This window comes from Coturnix japonica, chromosome 10 (genome assembly GCF_054131305.1).
Source record: "Coturnix japonica strain WE chromosome 10, WE-NBRP24, whole genome shotgun sequence".
NCBI classification, from domain to species: domain Eukaryota; kingdom Metazoa; phylum Chordata; class Aves; order Galliformes; family Phasianidae; genus Coturnix; species Coturnix japonica.
In genome coordinates this window covers 8,919,037-8,935,603 of record NC_140672.1, presented here as the reverse complement: position 1 = coordinate 8,935,603, position 16,567 = coordinate 8,919,037, and the positions used below count along the sequence as shown (strand labels likewise).

Here is a 16,567-nt window from a genome sequence, read left to right as displayed (position 1 = left end):
AAGCAAAGAAAGTAAGAAACCTGAGACAGAACTACTGTCTGAGTATTGAGCCTAGCTTGGGATCCGGAAATGCTGTGAATTATCGGAAAAAGCTACAGATGTCCAGTCTGACTGTAGGATCATAAGCATCAAACTGACATCTGCTTATCTGAACTACTGAAAAAATTGAAATTTTAGTAATTAACAGAAATTCTGTTTCTGAAGAACAAAAATAAAAGCTGGTGCTTTTTTTGGTTAGTTGCACATGATGTCAGTACAACAGTGTTCAAGAACAGAAGCACACCCAGAATACAAAGAGCAGGTACAGGAGTCTTACAGAATTTATGGGTAGCTAATCAGGTAGGAGGAAAGGAGAGCTGACCTTGCTTGAATCCTTTAAGGCAGATTGTCTCAGTTCTGCTATTTCTGTCTCTTTTTGTATGGCATTAGAAGCCAAAGTTTTGAGCTGTTTTTCCAAAGCTTCAACTAACTGATCTCTCTCCTCACGCCACTTTTGAAGATTATGGTCCCTTTCCTCCAGCTCCTATATTTCATGTTGAAAGAAAAGCATACACAGTAGAAACAAGCAGAATCTTTAAGACAGCCTAGAATTAATAAGTTTTTCATATAGCATAAATAAGGACTCAAGCTGATAGAAAGAGTTTATGGTAAGACATTTCAATTAACATATCGTGATGTCACTCAACAAGATCAGGTTACATGCATGTATTACATATGTATTTACTATGCAGATTATTGTATTTAAAGCAATCTGCCAGTGCTCTGTAGTGACTAATTATTTGAATATCTTTCATGGTCTACCGCTAATTTCAGTTGGCCACTATCATTTTGCTCCAATTTTTTTTTTTTTTTTGACCTTTTTCCTGTTGCTTGGAAAACCTGCATCATTCATTTAATAAAAATTAAGAGCAAGAAAAATACCTGTTTAAGTTGTTGGATAGTATAGTCTTTATAATCCAGCTCATCCTTAAACTGATTACTAATCCTTTCAAGTTCATCCATCCTGTTCCTGAGGGATTCCTCCACAGAACGCATCGTGGACACCTGTAATGTAAGCACAGCTCACGGTTCATTAAAAGACTTCTGTAATCCAACCTGGCCAAATACTTCTTTGTTAAATAAAGAGGAATTCACAAACAAGTGCTGAGTAGGAAAACGACAGCAAGTGCAAGGTTACCAAGGAAGACATGAATTCATTTTTAAGCTTCAATTTTCCACCCCAAGCACACCCAATAAACTTTCAGACTAAGATCCTGCAAAATGGGTTTTAAAATATCTTCTTGTTTAATAATTAAATTTTAAGTATTAACATCACTGAAGCTGAAATAGAAGAAAAAAAATATACATGCTTATATTAAAGAGCCTCTGGAAATTAGTCTATTTCTCTTCAAGTAAATAGCATTCCTCTTCCCAGTTATCAGCGTTTTTTCACAAGACTTAGGTTTTAGGCTTTGGAGTTACCACGGATACCAATGGCAAGTCACCAGTAACTTAGAGATAATAACAAGTCCCCTCCAGAGGCAGATTAGCTATTCTCTTCACAAACCTTATTCTAGACTACCAACCAACTTTACTTTCTTCTGTTCATTATCTATGTGAAACCATGTTTTAACTTCTGGTCCCCTCTAGAGCTTCAATGGCAACTTTACCTAAGATTTGCTGCTAGCCACACTAGTGTGAAATTTCCAGCTTCATAGTTAAAGTTTGAGAAGTTTTAACAGCAGAAAGCCAAGCATAATCTTACAGAAAAAAATAGCTCAGTTGACTACAAACCTCGCTTTGTACTTGCTGAATTTGTTTCTCGGCATCAGAATGTTTGTCTTTTAGATCTGCATACTCTTCTTCTTTCTGCTGCAAATCTTTTTTCAAATTCAGTACAAGGGCAGAACTCTCAGAAAGAATATTTTCTAGCCTTATGTTAAAAATAAAGACACAAAGAACATTACTGTTACACATCTCATGGAAACAGCAATTACAGCTTAATCCATGCCCTGCCTGTTGGTTTCTATTTGTAAATAGACTCTTAAATCTATCTAGACCAATGACAAGATTTAAACAATTACTTTTGAATTTCAGCTTGCTTCTCATAATCAGATGCTGAAGCAATAAATTATTCAGATGCTATTCTGAGGGATGTACAACAAAACCACCAGAAATCCCCATATTATTCTTTATTTCCTTGCACACTCCTGTTTTCCCTTGGAACTCAAGTAGCATACCAAAGCATCCTAAAGTAGTAGTTTGGCCATTGATAAGCATGCAGATGCATTAAGTCGAAGGGATGTTCCCATTAACTATTTTTAACTCTAGTTCATTCTCAAAGGGCTCTAAGTTAACTCAGTGGTTACTTACGATTCTATACGTTGCACTTTCTCCATTTCACTCTTTTCCTTTTCCCGAAGAGAGTGTTTCATCTGCTCCAAGCTGTTTTTCAGCTGCATAACTTCTTGAATCAGATTTGCTTCTTTGCTACTTAACTCTTCAACCTTTTTGTCTGCATTTGCAGACTTCTCCTGCAGAGTTGCTGTAACTGTCTCCAGATTAACAATAATAGATTCTTTTTCTTTAAGTAATTCATTGAGTTTTGACACATTGTCTTCCATTGTCTTGTAAGCCTCCAGGCGATATTCAAGCTCTCTTATTTTTACCTCACAGTTGGCAACTTCCTCCTGAAATTGTGCAATCACTCTCTGATCTTCTGCAGTCTTTTCTTCAAAGTCCTGAGTTTTCTTTTCTATTTGCTCATGTAACTGATTCACAAGATCATCTTCCTGACTAGTGTGAGTTGTAATCTCACATAGCTTCATTACAAGTTGACGATTATGATTTTCAGCATTATTCAGTCCCGCCTTTAGGTTTTCATTGTCTTGAAGCAGTGCTTTGATGTGCTGACTTTTTTGTGAGGAAACATCAACAATACTTCTGCATACTTCCCAAATCCTTTCAAGACTATAGTTAAAGGAGAGGTCCTGCACAAGATCTGAGATGGAAGAAGTCTGTGACTGAATGCATGCAGAACTAATTTGAGATGTCCCTGTCTCATCTTTTTCAGAGTCTGAGGAATCCTTTACACTGACAAAGTCAGTACCGATGGCGTGAAACTCTAAGTGACATTTGTATAATTCATCTAATTTGGTCCGCATTTCTTTTACTTGTGACACTTTATCAATTATACATTCTTTGGCAACTTCTATGTTGTTAGTTAGTTGGGCATTTTTGTCTTCTAGTGTCATATTTATAGATTTCTGTTCATCCAGTTCAGAAGCAATTTCCCGATAGTCAGCTTGACCCTGCAGAATTTGTTCACGGAGGGCATCAGCTGTTTCTTCAGAAAAAGAAAGCTCAATACGCAGGCTTGTTACCTGCTTACTGAAATCTTCTTTTTTATTTTGTTCTCTTCTGCATTGTTCTTCAAGCAGAGCTAAATGACGTTCCAAGATTTCAGTTCTTTCCCTCAGTGCTAGTACTTCCTGTCGGTACGTGGAGCACTTTTGTTTCATGTGTTCAATTGTCCTTTGCTCTACAGTGTTCTTTTTCTTTCTCTCATTTACAACTACGGTAAAACAAACAAACAAACAAACAAAAAGGGAAAAGGAATGTAGCTCAGATTGATTAAAATCATTATTACATAGCAGTTCACAACACCAAGTAGCAATTTCTAAGTGAAAAACTGTCGTAATATGCAAGCCATGCCCTCACATCACATAGTATTTGATACTAGTGAAGGAATTAAAGTCCTCTGAACACGTAATCAGGTGCCTCAGATTTCTATACAGAATTAACAGCAAAAGGTTTTCTGTCTGGAAGAACACTTTTACCATGGCACTACTCAAACCTTCCACTCCACACCAGTAGAAAATCTAATTAGATTTAAGAAACATGGGAACGAGATAGATAATTCACAGCTATATTCTTTCTATCTTCCCTGCTTCAGCAATCCCTATAAGGCAGCCAGGAATCACTCCATCTACATCTAAATGGTAGATAAACAGTTCTCTAAGAAATTTCATTCCAACTCACAGTCCTCTTACTTTCAAAAGAAAGATAAAACCCTGGACAAGTTGATCACTTAAGTGTTGATATCTGTCTCTCTTATTCAGTTGATCTCTAAACAAAATATGAGGATTCCTACTTCTGTCCACACTTACTCTTTTGCATATAAAGTTCACTCATAAAATGTACAAATTTGCAGATTCAAGTTTCCATAAATATTCCATTAGCTTGGGGCTGTTTTTTCTTTAACTGGTGAGCAATTAGCTAAAATCACATGCATTTTCTTTCTATCAAAAGCGACTTCTGCTGTATTTCATCATTGCTTTAGAATCCAGTTATGTCCATTCCATAATATGCATACTTTAAGTATTAGAAAAATAAATATAAGTCAAGACTTACTAGGGATTGTGTCACCACAACAATATATTCCATGGTGATTCTTGTACAGTCCTTTTATTACTACAACTACAGAAATGCAGAATTTTATAGTGCCCACGTGCAGCCTGCATTACATACAGATTCACATGTACTGCATGGAAACAGCCTCTTAACTCATCTAAGGAGTTTTATATACAGCCCTCAACTGATTTAAAAGTCATACTGAAGAAACAGCAGTGGCATATTCCACCCCAAACCAGGTTTTGGGTTTGATTGCTGCTCCCAGCAACACTAGTGAGGGGAATATGATTTATAAGTAATCTAAACACTTTATGCTGAAAACAACAAGCAAGCACTAAAGCAAGATAAATAAGACTAGGGAGAAGATGTGTAATGTTCAGTCTAGAAGCTCCTTACACAGGAAGTAGGGAAAAAGCATTATTACAGAGCATAGGAAACAAGACCTAAAAGCTCAGAGAATGGTGTAAATACCCTGAACTTGAAGCTGAGATAACCTAGCATCGCCTAAAACACTTTTGCTCGTGCTACTTATATAACTAATTCTACAAAAGAACCAGCACAACATACCTGTGCTCATTGTTCTACTGTGTATATTTAACATAGCTAAAGAATATATATTAAGCAGTTTTTGAAATTGGATGCTATTAATACTCACAAATAGAAGAAAATTTTAACATGATTGAATACTCAGTACTTCTTAACAGAAAACTTCACGCTGACATTGTGACTATCAGCTACCCATTTTAATTCCTATGTGGAGCATTGCTGTCATTAATTTTTAAATGAGAGCTTTGGTCATATGATTAGAACAAACCCACTACTATTTGGAGTATGGAGGAGTCCACATCCCTCCCTCAGTCTCTGGTAAGATGCTTATATGTGAAGCCATTCAGTGGTCACATTAGGATTCAATATTTATGCCAAATAAAGGCAGCAGGGACAAATCATCCAAGAACAGTATCTCATCCAAAGAAGGCCTTGACTTTCTCCCTTGCACATATTTTGCAAGAGGAATACAAGAAAGGAAGGGACTACAGCTAAGTTTTAGATTTTCCCTTCTACATTGTATATGCCTTCCGTAATTCTAGGAACACTGATGCTCAGCTGTGCCCAGAAGTGAAGTTAAATGCATCAGAGCTTATCCAAACCATTTTGCTCAAATATTGCCCATGAGCGAGCAATTGGCAGGTCGTCAACAATTTTGATAGTTGCTTCAGGAAAAACAAAACAAACAAACAAAAAAAGGCACTTGAGCAGCCGATGCTACTCAGAAGATCAGCAACAGCAGTTGAAACAATCCTAAAGAAACTGCTTTAAAACTATTACCAAATCTGCAAGTGCATCAACAGATGAGGAAAAAGCAGCAAAAAGGAAAAAAATAGTGCAAAAAACTTTTATTCTTAAGCATTCAAAAATGAACAGCATAGGACCTTCTGAAAAAGGGATATTTACATAACAGTTACTTCTATTTACAGTTTAACACAGTGGCTTTTCTCCTTATATCATAAGGTACGCGCTTCACAGCCTTTTGCTTCCTATCCGGAATAGGAAGCAATTTATTGTTTTGGAAGACACCCTGTTCAACGATGGAAGAAACTGTACCTTTCTTTGAAGGTGGCTCTTCCACAGTAGGCTTATCCTCGTCAGTACTGTGCTTTCTTCCCACTTCCAACTCAGTTTTCTCTTGTTTCAGTGCTTTAACTGAAAGCACTGAAAATTGGCTGCTTTCAGTTCCTTTATTAGTGTTCTCTTCTGCCGGTTCTGCTTTAATGGTAGTTAAATGGTAGGCAGTCTTTTCCTGTATTGATATAAGATCAGTTACATTGAAGCTTAACAAAAGGAGCACTTAAGTCTCAGTAATCTTCTGTAGGCAAATATTTACACAAAACCATACAGCTAAAATATTTACCCGGTGACTCTATAGACATCAGTTACAAATTTCAATAGCAGACAGAACAAGTACACCTTCAGATAATGACAAGTGCAATACTCGGTAGAGTATACAAGGGAAAGCAAGAGCCTAGCAGGTTACAAAGTAAAAGACTTGCACACAATCAAGAGTTTACCAGTTTATCAAAGAATTTCCTGTTTCCAAGAAGTCAACAAAATTACAAACATGGTCAAAGAGCAAATGGTCAGCTCTCATACAAGTTCATCACATCACACTTCTGCTAAGCTGCTAAAATCACTTTCATCGTGACAGATATAATCCAACCTTAAAGCTTAGTCAGCTCTGTCACGCATATTTTAGATTGTGTCCTTGACCACAAGTGAAGCTTCCTTACTTACAAGATGACGATTGTTAAGCCATGCTGGCACTGCCAAGGACTGATTATTCATCTTTAGTAGCTTATGAAAAGAAAAGCCTCAGAAGTGTTCAGGCCACACAATCTCACAGATAGAGTTGGAGCCTTGTTCTTGGAAGAAGTAATAGGTGAGGACATGACTACTCATCACAGTCAGCTTTAATACCATGGAAATACTAAGTTGCAGTGATGCAGACAGTCAAAGATTAAGAAGGGTCAAGTTGCTAAGCTTACAAGGTTAGAGATCTGAGTGACAGAATTAACTATAAATGTTTTCAGAGCTACTTCAGGCTACCAAACATCAAAAAATGAACAAAAACCACCAGAAGTGGTATGCACACATACTTAATCAAGCTAGTCTTCACATATTCAGTAGCTGGCAGTACATTAGTCAGGATAAAGTTTTATGGACTGCATAGAACGTGTAGATATCCTGACCATTCATACTCGTACTTCCAACTCTACTCAACATACTTTTACTGTTGCTCTTCCTCTGATGTAGGAGTGTGAGGCAGGAGTTAGTGGAACACACTGATATTTTTGTTGTTTGTGTTAACAACAACTACCTTCAGATAAATTTGAATTGCTTACAATTTCAAGCGAGTACCAGCTACATACAGAAAATCAGTTTTCCAAAAATGTGTTGATTACAAGCATAGAATTAGTGTTTTTCTTTTTTTGTATAAGGATACGGAGATGTGTAAAACTCACATAATCTTTTACTTTTTCTTCTAAATGAGATTTTAAGTCTTGTAGCTCTGTAATAATGTCATCTTTCTGCACCACGATGTCCATTAGCTCTCGAATCCTTTCATTTTGTGCATTCATTTTCTTGGAAATAAAAAATAAAAAAAAATCAGTCATCAGTTTCTAATGTAGTGTTAAGTAGCTGAATTACACAATGCATTAAAGGCAAATTCAGTTAATCTAAGCTCGGTAAGAAATCTATTAATGGAGCCTACTGGAATAGCATTTTAAGCTACCACAAGTTGGTATTAAAACAATTTTACACAACATCTTCTTGATAAAGTTACCTCAGTTGCTTCTTTAAGTTGCTCAACAGACTCATCCAATTTAATCACCTGCATTTCAAAGTCTGTAACACACAGAAAAGGTTGTATTACATAAGTAGCCAATAAATAGTTTATTAAGTAATCAATTTTTCCAGATATTCTAATGTTTAGGTAGCTTTTGAACAGATTAATTAATTTGCATGTGGTCTTCACTTATTGGGAGTGATTCAAAAGTTTTCTAAATTTCTTGGAACGAAAACATTGCATCAACAAGACATAAAGAAGAGTAGAGATTACAATATAAAAGTAAAAATCAAGATATAGATATATAAGATATATTTAACCCCATACTTACGAAAGCGTAAAGCTGCTAGTTGCAGTTTAAAGGAGAGGGGGGAAAAAAGAAAAGAAATAACCAAAAACCGTGGAATTGCTGAACCTGAATATACACAAGGAACAAACTATCACTTATCTACAGGCTATGGTTCCAAAGGTAGAACATCTCCTCTAATTCCTACTCAAACTGGTTATTTCTCTTTTAGATTAATGAACTATTTCTGTCTTCTACCTTTCACATCGCATAACTCACCTTTGTTCTTCTGCATCAGCTCTTCTTCAGTTTTAAGTAGTTTGGTGTTTTTCTCTGTTAGCTCTTCTTTGGTCTCCATCAGTTCAAAGTTAGTTTTCTCCAGCTGCTTTTCAAACCAGCCAGTATCTTCCTTCGGGTCCCCCAGGGATACAATGGAACTATGTGCTGCCTCAGCTTGCTCTTTAATATCCATGACATCATAATGCACAGAATCAAGAATGCCCTCAGGATCAACACAAGTGTCAGGCACTATGCTATGTTCTCCACCCTGAAACGTAATTTATAATCAGTTAAAACTGGTGAATAGCTGACTACATAATAGCTGTTATTTCTACAGATAGTCTGGATAGCCTCTATGAAGACAGCCATACAAGAAGTTTTTAATTTCAGCTTCAAAACCCACCTCACAAATTCACATACAACATAACAGTGATTCCTATGGGGGGAAGATAAGTGGCATTCTAGTAACAGCTAATATATTTTATAGTATTTGATGACCACGCTCCCTTTTTTTTTTTTTTTTTTTTTTAAATATTACCCCAGATTGATCTCCTTCAAATTTAACGTACAAGTTCGGACTCCCCTTTTCTTTGTATACAGCGTAAATTTTCATTTTGTGTTGCAGAAACAAGGAAAATGCCCAAATTCCCAAAGCTTTCTGAAACTGTTCTTAAGGCTCAGCAACTATTCCTGCTAGATGAAGAATAGATGTATCTTGCTCATCATACAGCAACACAGCATGCACTTCTTTGTAAACAGCCTTGTGTTTCTACAAGATGTGCCCATAACATTGAAATAGTAAAAAGGAAAATATTTAAGAAAAAAAAAAGAAAAATACCAGGGTGTCATGGTTTAATAATTTTGTAATTTTGCTATCAGTATTCCACATCATAACGTCATATAAAGCATGAATAATTTTACTGCTCCCGAACACTTGCAGTATATTGATGATATTGTCGTGTGGGGCCATACAGCAGCAGAGATTGTCAAGAAAAGAAAACAGATAGTCCAAATTCTTTTGCAAGCTGGTTTTGCCATTAAGCGCAGCAAGGTGAAGGGGTCTGCACAGGAAATCCAGTTCTTAGGTGTAAAATGGCAAGATGGGCATCGACACATCCCAGCAGATGTGATTGAAAAAATCACTGCTATGTCTCCTCCCACCAACAAGACAGAGACCCAATCTTTTCTGGGAGTAGTGGGCTTTTGGAGAATGCATGTCCCAAACTACAGCCACATAGTAAGCCCCCTCTATCAGGTAACACGGAAGAAGAATAATTTCTCATGGGGTCCTAAGCAGCAGCAGGCTTTTGAGCAGAGAAAACAAGAGATAGCCCGTGCCGTGGCCTTGGGGCCAGTACGGACGGGACAGGATGTAAAGAACATCCTCTACACTGCTGCTGGAGAGAAAGGTCCCACTTGGAGTTTGTGGCAAAGAGCTTTAGGAGAAACCCAAGGCCAACCCCCGGGACTTTGGAGTTGAGCATATAAAGGGTCTGAGGAGTGCTACACTCCAACTGAGAAGGAGATCTTAGCCGTGTACGAGGGGGTTTGGGCTGCTTCTGAAGTAGTTGGGACAGAGGTTCAGCTCCTTCTAGCACCTCACTTGCCTGTGGGCCCCCCTGTCACGGACACAGGTAGATTTTTGTTTAAACCGTGACAACTACCCAGAATGCAGCATAAGGGAATTTTTGCCTAGAACTCTGGAGGACTATTTTTAACTCAGAAAGGTCAGAGATAGAAAGTTCACACTGATTTCTGGGTCACCAGCCTCACCGTACATCAGCATTTTTGGTTTTTAAATGATACATAAAGTTCTCAATAGCACTGCTCTAGTCGGTAGTTCTTTCCCTTTCCGTGCAGCTTGCTCTGTGCATGGCTTGTGAACCACTATTCAGGCCAGACAGCTGCAGCCCCAAAGACCTGCCATAAATGTACAAATTCTACCAGGATAATGTCTTGGTAGTGGAGAAACAGGATGCGCAGTCATATGGCTCTCACACATACCTTGTACAACCAGCTTGGCTCTGGACTGGGCATCACCAATGTCACAGGTGTACACGTCACTGTCACTTTTCTCCAGATTTTTTATGCTCAGCTGCAGGTCTCGTCCTTTCTGTGCCCTCTTGTATTTCCTGCCAGGCCTGAGCTCAGCAATGCCTTTCCTCCATATGACGAAGGATGCGGCTTTCTCGCTCTGACATGTAAAAATTGCACTTCCACTTTCTTCAATTTTCACATCTGAAAGTTCCTTGATAAAGTAATTAGGTTTTTCTGGAAGGAAAAAAAAAAGGATGAGGGTGTAGGACAAAGGGATTTGTTACCACAACAAGTCCCAAGCATACAGAGGTGTCCTGAATCTCATTTGCCCTCATTTCAGAATATCACATAGAGATGCAAAGAGTCTAAGAAGACCACAGAGTCCACCCATTTACATAGGTTTGATAATTCCAGTAGGTATCTGGAAAGTTCAATACCATTATACATGCGCTGGTAGGATATCATCTGATAAACTGCATATAGTTTTGATTACACATATTCAATAGAGACTAATTCAGATTGACATCTTTTCTTGGCTCACTAACAACCAAGATCATAGAACCATAGAATGATCACAGAATCATAGAGTGGCCTGAGTAGGAAAGGACCTCAAAGAGCTTCTAGTTTTAAACCCCCTGTCAAGGGGCCACCAACCACTAGACCAGGCTGCCCAGATCCACATCACACTGGAGAATCATTCGGTTTCCAGATTATTTTAAGGAAAAGATTTTAATCCACTGTATTTTCTGAAAACTAAGAATTGATCCTGCTCAAGGAAACAGAAGAGAAAAACATCACCCACAGGCTGCAGATATTTACCTCGACTTCTCTACATGCCATCCCCAGTGTGCTTTTCAACTCACCTTGCACAGTGACCCTGGCTTTTGTTTCAGAGTCCTCTGTCTCACAGGGGTACACCCCACTGTCCTTGGCAGTAGAGTCATGGATGATCAGAATGGTCCCACTTCCCTCCTGCTGCAAGTCGTACTTCTGGCTTTTTCTGATTGCTTTGCCATCCTTGTACCACCTGATGTTCAAATCCGGTTTTGACAGCTCACAGCTCAGGCTGATGTCCTGCCCTGCTGCTGCTGTCTTATCCTCCAGCTGTTTTGAAACCTCAGTAGGTTTTCCTGGAAGAAAACATGCTTTTTGAGTAACATACACTTAGGGTAGGATGCCTCTCTCAAAATACATGCATCTACATGCTGGAGATAAGTTAGAGAGGCACTTGCAACAGACGCCATCCTACAGCCAGCAGTAATCTGCAAAGTACAGACAATAGAATTCCAGGCAGCATTTATTCTCTCTTAAATCTACCCAATTGAGGATGATGAACCATGTCTGAAAACTGCCTCTTTCTTCTCTCCACTCATCACACTGGGAGCCTCGGATGATGCTCTCAGATGCACATGCTCTAGATAGGAATTTGTTGTACAGCTAGATGATGTGAAGGCCATCCCTTCAGCTTATACTTAGAGGATATTTGCTCCCACAGTTCCCTCAACAGATCATTCCTGATTTACTGGTAATGGAACAAGCTGTAGCGAGATGCCCATTTCCAACACTACCCCAGTGCTTTGGGTAGTTCTCACATTTGTGTAAAATGTTTTGTCATTTTACTTATTTTTAAGAGAAATTCTCAGTGCTTCGAGGTTCAAGTAGAAGGTTGCTATTCACTTTAACCATATTATGAGTTAGCTCTCACGACAATCTTATCAGAAGACAGTTGAAGGAATCAGACCCCAGAATCTCTCCCATCTCATTACCTTTCACAGACAGAGAGGCTTTGGAGGTTAGACCACGGGCAGTAAAAACGACTTCCCCAGTGTCAGTAGGAGTCACACTTTTGATAATGAGAGTATATTTCCGACTCACGTTAGAAGCTTTAAATCGCCCACCACTTTCCACTCTGCTTCCATTCAGTGTCCAGTTGAACTCATCAATGCTTTCATGGGACAGAATGCATTCAAAAGTACAATCTTCTCCCTCCTGGATTTCAGTGGTTTTCAGCCGTTTGGTAATGCCACTATTCAGCTCTGGAAGGTAAGAGATAGGTTAGTATGAGGTTTATATGGAGAAAAGGCATTTGTGACATATGTGAGTAGCAGCACTGGTGTTTTAACTCAGGATTTGCAGAACATGGCTGCATTCCTTACTGATGTATTCTCTAAGACATTCTCCACTCAGAATTACCAGAAAGCTATAAAAAAAAAAGAGACGTGAATCTCTTGTCTTTGCTCTGGAAGAACTACAAGGCGAGCAGCTCAGTCCATGGAGCAGAATGAAGATTCAATGAGCTACAGAGGGAACAACCTAACAGAGAGGACAACTCTAGGATGCTGCGTGAGAAAAAGGGTTTTGCCTATGACAAGAAATTGAATGTTTCTATTAGCTAATTTGTTACCATCCTACCCCTACTGGTGTTCAAACCATTTCTCCATTTTAGGGATGTTTAGAAAGGAAATATTTCCAGGACATTCTTGATGTGTTTGGTGATTTTCATGGCAAAATGAGATACATTTACATCAAAAGCAATGGGAATTTTCCAGACATCACTGTGCTAAATTGCAGTAATACACTTCTATTGTAGAAACTATTAAGGCTCGTGGGGGAATAGGTGTAAGACATAGTGACCACACTGAATGTGCTTTCAGCACTCCTTTACTTTCCACAGTACTTACCCTGAATGCCGACCTTTGATTTGGCAACATCACTGCCAATATCACAGGTATAGAAACCTGCATCTGACTTCTCGAAGTCATGGATAAGGGGACATAGGGTCTTCCCAGACTGTACCAGCTCATACTTGTTGCCAGAAGTGAGCAGAACACCGTCCTTCTTCCACACTGGTTTGACCTTCTCTTTAGAGACTTCGCATTCCAATTTAATCACACCCCGCTCCTCAACAAAAACATCATCCAAGGACTTCACGAAGACAGCAGGCTTCTCTGCAATTAAAAGGGCAAAACAGAACAATGTGATACAGAAGTTGAGACATTTCCAGTTGCTTTCAGATTTTTAAAGAGGGATAAATAAATCTTTACCAGCACTGACGACACCAATATAGAACATAAATCGGTTTCATGTGTGTTGACTGAATGCACTTTATGGAATTCTGAACTAATCAGTAGGAGAATACAGGGAACAGGAGGGACAGCCTGCATTGCCTTGGGTGGGACTGATATCATATGAAGTAATTGGGATGCAGCTCTTCTAAAGCTGGAGAGCTGGCATTGCCCTCACATGGAGCAGAGCTCATACAGCAGGCCACAGGATTAAGAGGATAAGCTGCTGAACACTTTTGATTTTCCTGTTTTATTGACTCCTTTTATCTATCTTCTACTTCACACATCAGATGTTTATACTAGGGAAAAAACTTCCACCAAATGCAAAAGAAAGGAGAAAGAGGAAATCCTTCAAACTCTGAGCGCACAGAGTAAAAGAGCTTAATTGCTGGGGAGAGCAGATTAGAATCACAGTACCCTTAGAATTGGAAGAGACCCTTAAAGGCCATCTAGCCCAGCTCCCCTGCAATAAAAAGGGACATTCACAGCTAGATCAGGTTGCTCACAGCCTGGTCATTAGTCATCCCAGAGGCAAAACACACACTGAATGATCTCTCCCTGCAGTCATAAATCCTTGGAGACAACAGCATTGACACTGCATGGCACTGAAGCAGTAAAAGAAATTGCTCTTGTAACTCTTCTTGTGTTAAGTAAAATGATGATAAAAAGCAATGGAATGCTTTGGCAGGACACCAAAACCATCCTCCTTCGTTGATATCTGCTGCAATGGAACCTTCCACTGGAAGAAAGCCTCTGATGACTTTTCACCCCAGAGAGGTGAGCTTTAGAAGCAGGATTGCTGCACAATAGAATGAACTGGAGCTCCTTAGCATCTCTTACATCCAGGAGGGGTGTGATCAGACCCACCTATCACCTTCAGGCACGCGCTTTCTGACACCTTGTCTGACTTCACTGTCACTGTGCCAGCATCCTCAGGCTTAACCTGCTTCATTGTCAGTGTGCAGCAATTGCCAACGTTCTTGATGTCATTGTAATTGTTGGTGTAAAGGAGGTTGCCATTCAGGAACCATTCCACGTCCTCGTCATTATGGGACAGCTCGCAGGAGAAGACAGCAGAGCTCTCTTCTTCAATTTCCACATCCTGCAGGTGCTTCGTTACTTCTACATTGCGGGCTGTGGGGAAACAAGGTGAACTGTTACCACTGTTACTATAAATCATACTGGGATGTGGTAGAATGGTTGGACTAGATGATCTTTGTGTAATCTTCTCAGTGGAGATTATACATTTATAAAGTTAGCAGGAGAGAACGGCAGAAATCAACCTCAAGAAGAGAAATCTGAGGTGAAATAGGACATGGAAGAGGCCACCCTCCCTGCTCATACCTTCAGCTGTCAGCGTGGCCTCAGTCTCTGCAATTCCTGCCTTGCACTTGTACACACCAGCATCATCGGGCTTCAGCTTCAGAATCATGAGCTCTGCTGAATGCTTATCCCTCTTGATCTTGTACTTCTCAGAGGGCTTGATGAGTGTGTAGCCCTTGAACCATTTCACAACCTTTGGAGAAGGCCTGAAGTCACAGGACAGGATGACAGAATGATGTTCCAAAGCTGTCTTGTCCTCCAACTTCCTGGTGATTTCTATATGGTAATCTGCAAAGCAGGGGTGGAAGAGAAGAAAGGATGAGGACAATTGGAAGAAGAGGAAAGTCTCTTGCATGTATTCCATTCCAATTAATGTCAAGTTCACAATGGTTCTTTGAACGACTCTAAAAATAAAACAAACGATTGTCTATAGGGAATGCCATTGACTACATTTCTATAAAGTAATGCTGTATATTATCTACCAAATGCAAGGTCCAGCTCTTGTTCTGTGCTTATTAAATTGCTCCCAATTGTTGAGGCTTTTATTCAAATAAGAGTGAGTTTAAAATATAACAAGTACTTTAGGATGTGAATGGAGACTCTTATGCTGGGGACAACAGCAGATAAAAAGCCTGGAATTTTCTTTCAGGTGAAATCAATGACAAACTGCATCAAATTTAGGTGCTACCAAACTCAAACTTGTCTACTTCAGAAATACAATTAATTTCACCTGATTTGACTTCTTTGGTATAGCCAAGGACAAAACCTCAGCTCTGTAAATCTGAATAGTAAGCACATCACAACTATTCAAACAGATCTTTTACTGAGATGCAGCTGTCTCATTTAGTGTCCAACGACTTTGAACTGGAAATGGAGCAGACCCTCCAGACACACACACAATATTTCAAAGACCCCAGTGAAGGAAGGCTGTACGTTAATTAATTCTTCATCTTCATGATGTAAACCAAGCCTGGATATGTTACCTCTGACAAGCAGATTGGCTGTGGATTTGGATTTGCCAATTGAGAACTGAATGGTGCTTGTCATATCAGTGGTGGTTTTCGGTATGGTCAGCTGGTGGATGGTGCCTTCTTGCTGCATAATCAAGTTTCTGCCAGCCTGTAAGACTTCCCCACGTAGGAATACCACTTGGGAGGTTTCACAGAAGGAATGGATAACTCGCATTCAAATTTGGCTTTTTCAGTCTCAGTCACATAGTCATCACACAGCTCCTTTACTAGATTAATGGATTGCTCTTTAAGAAGGATGGAACAAGAGAAAGCAGAGATTTAGAAGGAATGTAAAAAACCCTTACATTATCACCCCACTTACTCACGTCAGCATTACTGCACATGAACACTACACCTATCAGCTCAGAATGCCTTGAAACAACATTAAAAAATAATAGAAAGAAAAGAATGTTGTTAAGAAGTCAGACAATAAGACTGACAATCTGAAAAGAGCCCAGATCTTCTGATTCCCAGTCCAACATCTAAATCAAACCATGACCTTCCCATCCCGATATCAAACTCCTCGCATTACGAAATGGAAAAGAGGTTCATTGAAACACGGACATTGATAATTACTTTGGTTAAATACAGCAACTTAGCTCTGAACAACAAGTTTTCACCTAGTAAAGGTCTCTGTAGCTCAAATGTAATGACTCTACTTAGGAGAAATTCATTTTCCAGGATTTTCTTGCCCTTATAATGGTAACAGTGGCAAAGCTGGGGACTGAACTCTTGAGTAGTGTGCTAACTCAAATGTCTCCCTTTTCTTTATCACACTTAACATCATATATATACCCTAACATTGTATATATTAAAAAAAAAAACCAAAACC

General features: G+C 39.1%; 2 protein-coding genes across 3 annotated transcripts in view; both read right to left on the bottom strand.

The window, feature by feature from the left end:
* Positions 1-264: 264 nt before the first annotated feature.
* Positions 265-7,790, bottom strand: LOC146759252 (uncharacterized). 2 transcript variants are annotated; one of them, XM_085510193.1, is made up of 6 exons: positions 7,733-7,790; positions 5,995-6,190; positions 2,353-3,553; positions 1,774-1,912; positions 922-1,044; positions 265-523 (listed from the first exon to the last, which is right to left on the bottom strand). In XM_085510193.1, the coding sequence occupies exons 1-6, from the start codon at positions 7,784-7,786 to the stop codon at positions 332-334; spliced, it is 1,905 nt and encodes a 634-aa protein (XP_085366319.1). In that variant the 5' UTR covers positions 7,787-7,790; the 3' UTR covers positions 265-331. The 2 variants fall into 2 exon arrangements, with proteins under 2 accessions (XP_085366319.1, XP_085366318.1); XM_085510192.1 differs by lacking the exon at positions 7,733-7,790 and adding an exon at positions 7,410-7,677 and having other exon boundaries at positions 266-523.
* A 3,376-nt stretch (positions 7,791-11,166) lies between these two features.
* Positions 11,167-16,567, bottom strand: part of LOC146759251 (obscurin-like) — a 45,097-nt gene continuing 39,696 nt past the window's right edge. Inside the window, exons 2-5 of the mRNA XM_085510334.1 lie at positions 13,019-13,285; positions 12,104-12,373; positions 11,220-11,467; positions 11,167-11,187 (exon numbers count right to left, since the gene is read on the bottom strand). Of these exons, the coding sequence (XP_085366460.1) occupies positions 11,167-11,187; positions 11,220-11,467; positions 12,104-12,373; positions 13,019-13,285 (806 nt within the window). The remainder of the gene's footprint in view (positions 11,188-11,219; positions 11,468-12,103; positions 12,374-13,018; positions 13,286-16,567) is intronic.

Coding starts and splice junctions, on each gene's coding strand:
- LOC146759252 (XM_085510192.1), bottom strand. CDS start 7,562: ATGACTGATTTTTTTTTATTTTTTATTTCCAAGAAAATGAATGCACAA. Junction 6,191..7,409: donor AAGAAAAAGTAAAAGATTAT/GTGAGTTTTACA, acceptor ATATCAATACAG/GAAAAGACTGCCTACCATTT. Junction 524..921: donor CTATCCAACAACTTAAACAG/GTATTTTTCTTG, acceptor CATGAAATATAG/GAGCTGGAGGAAAGGGACCA.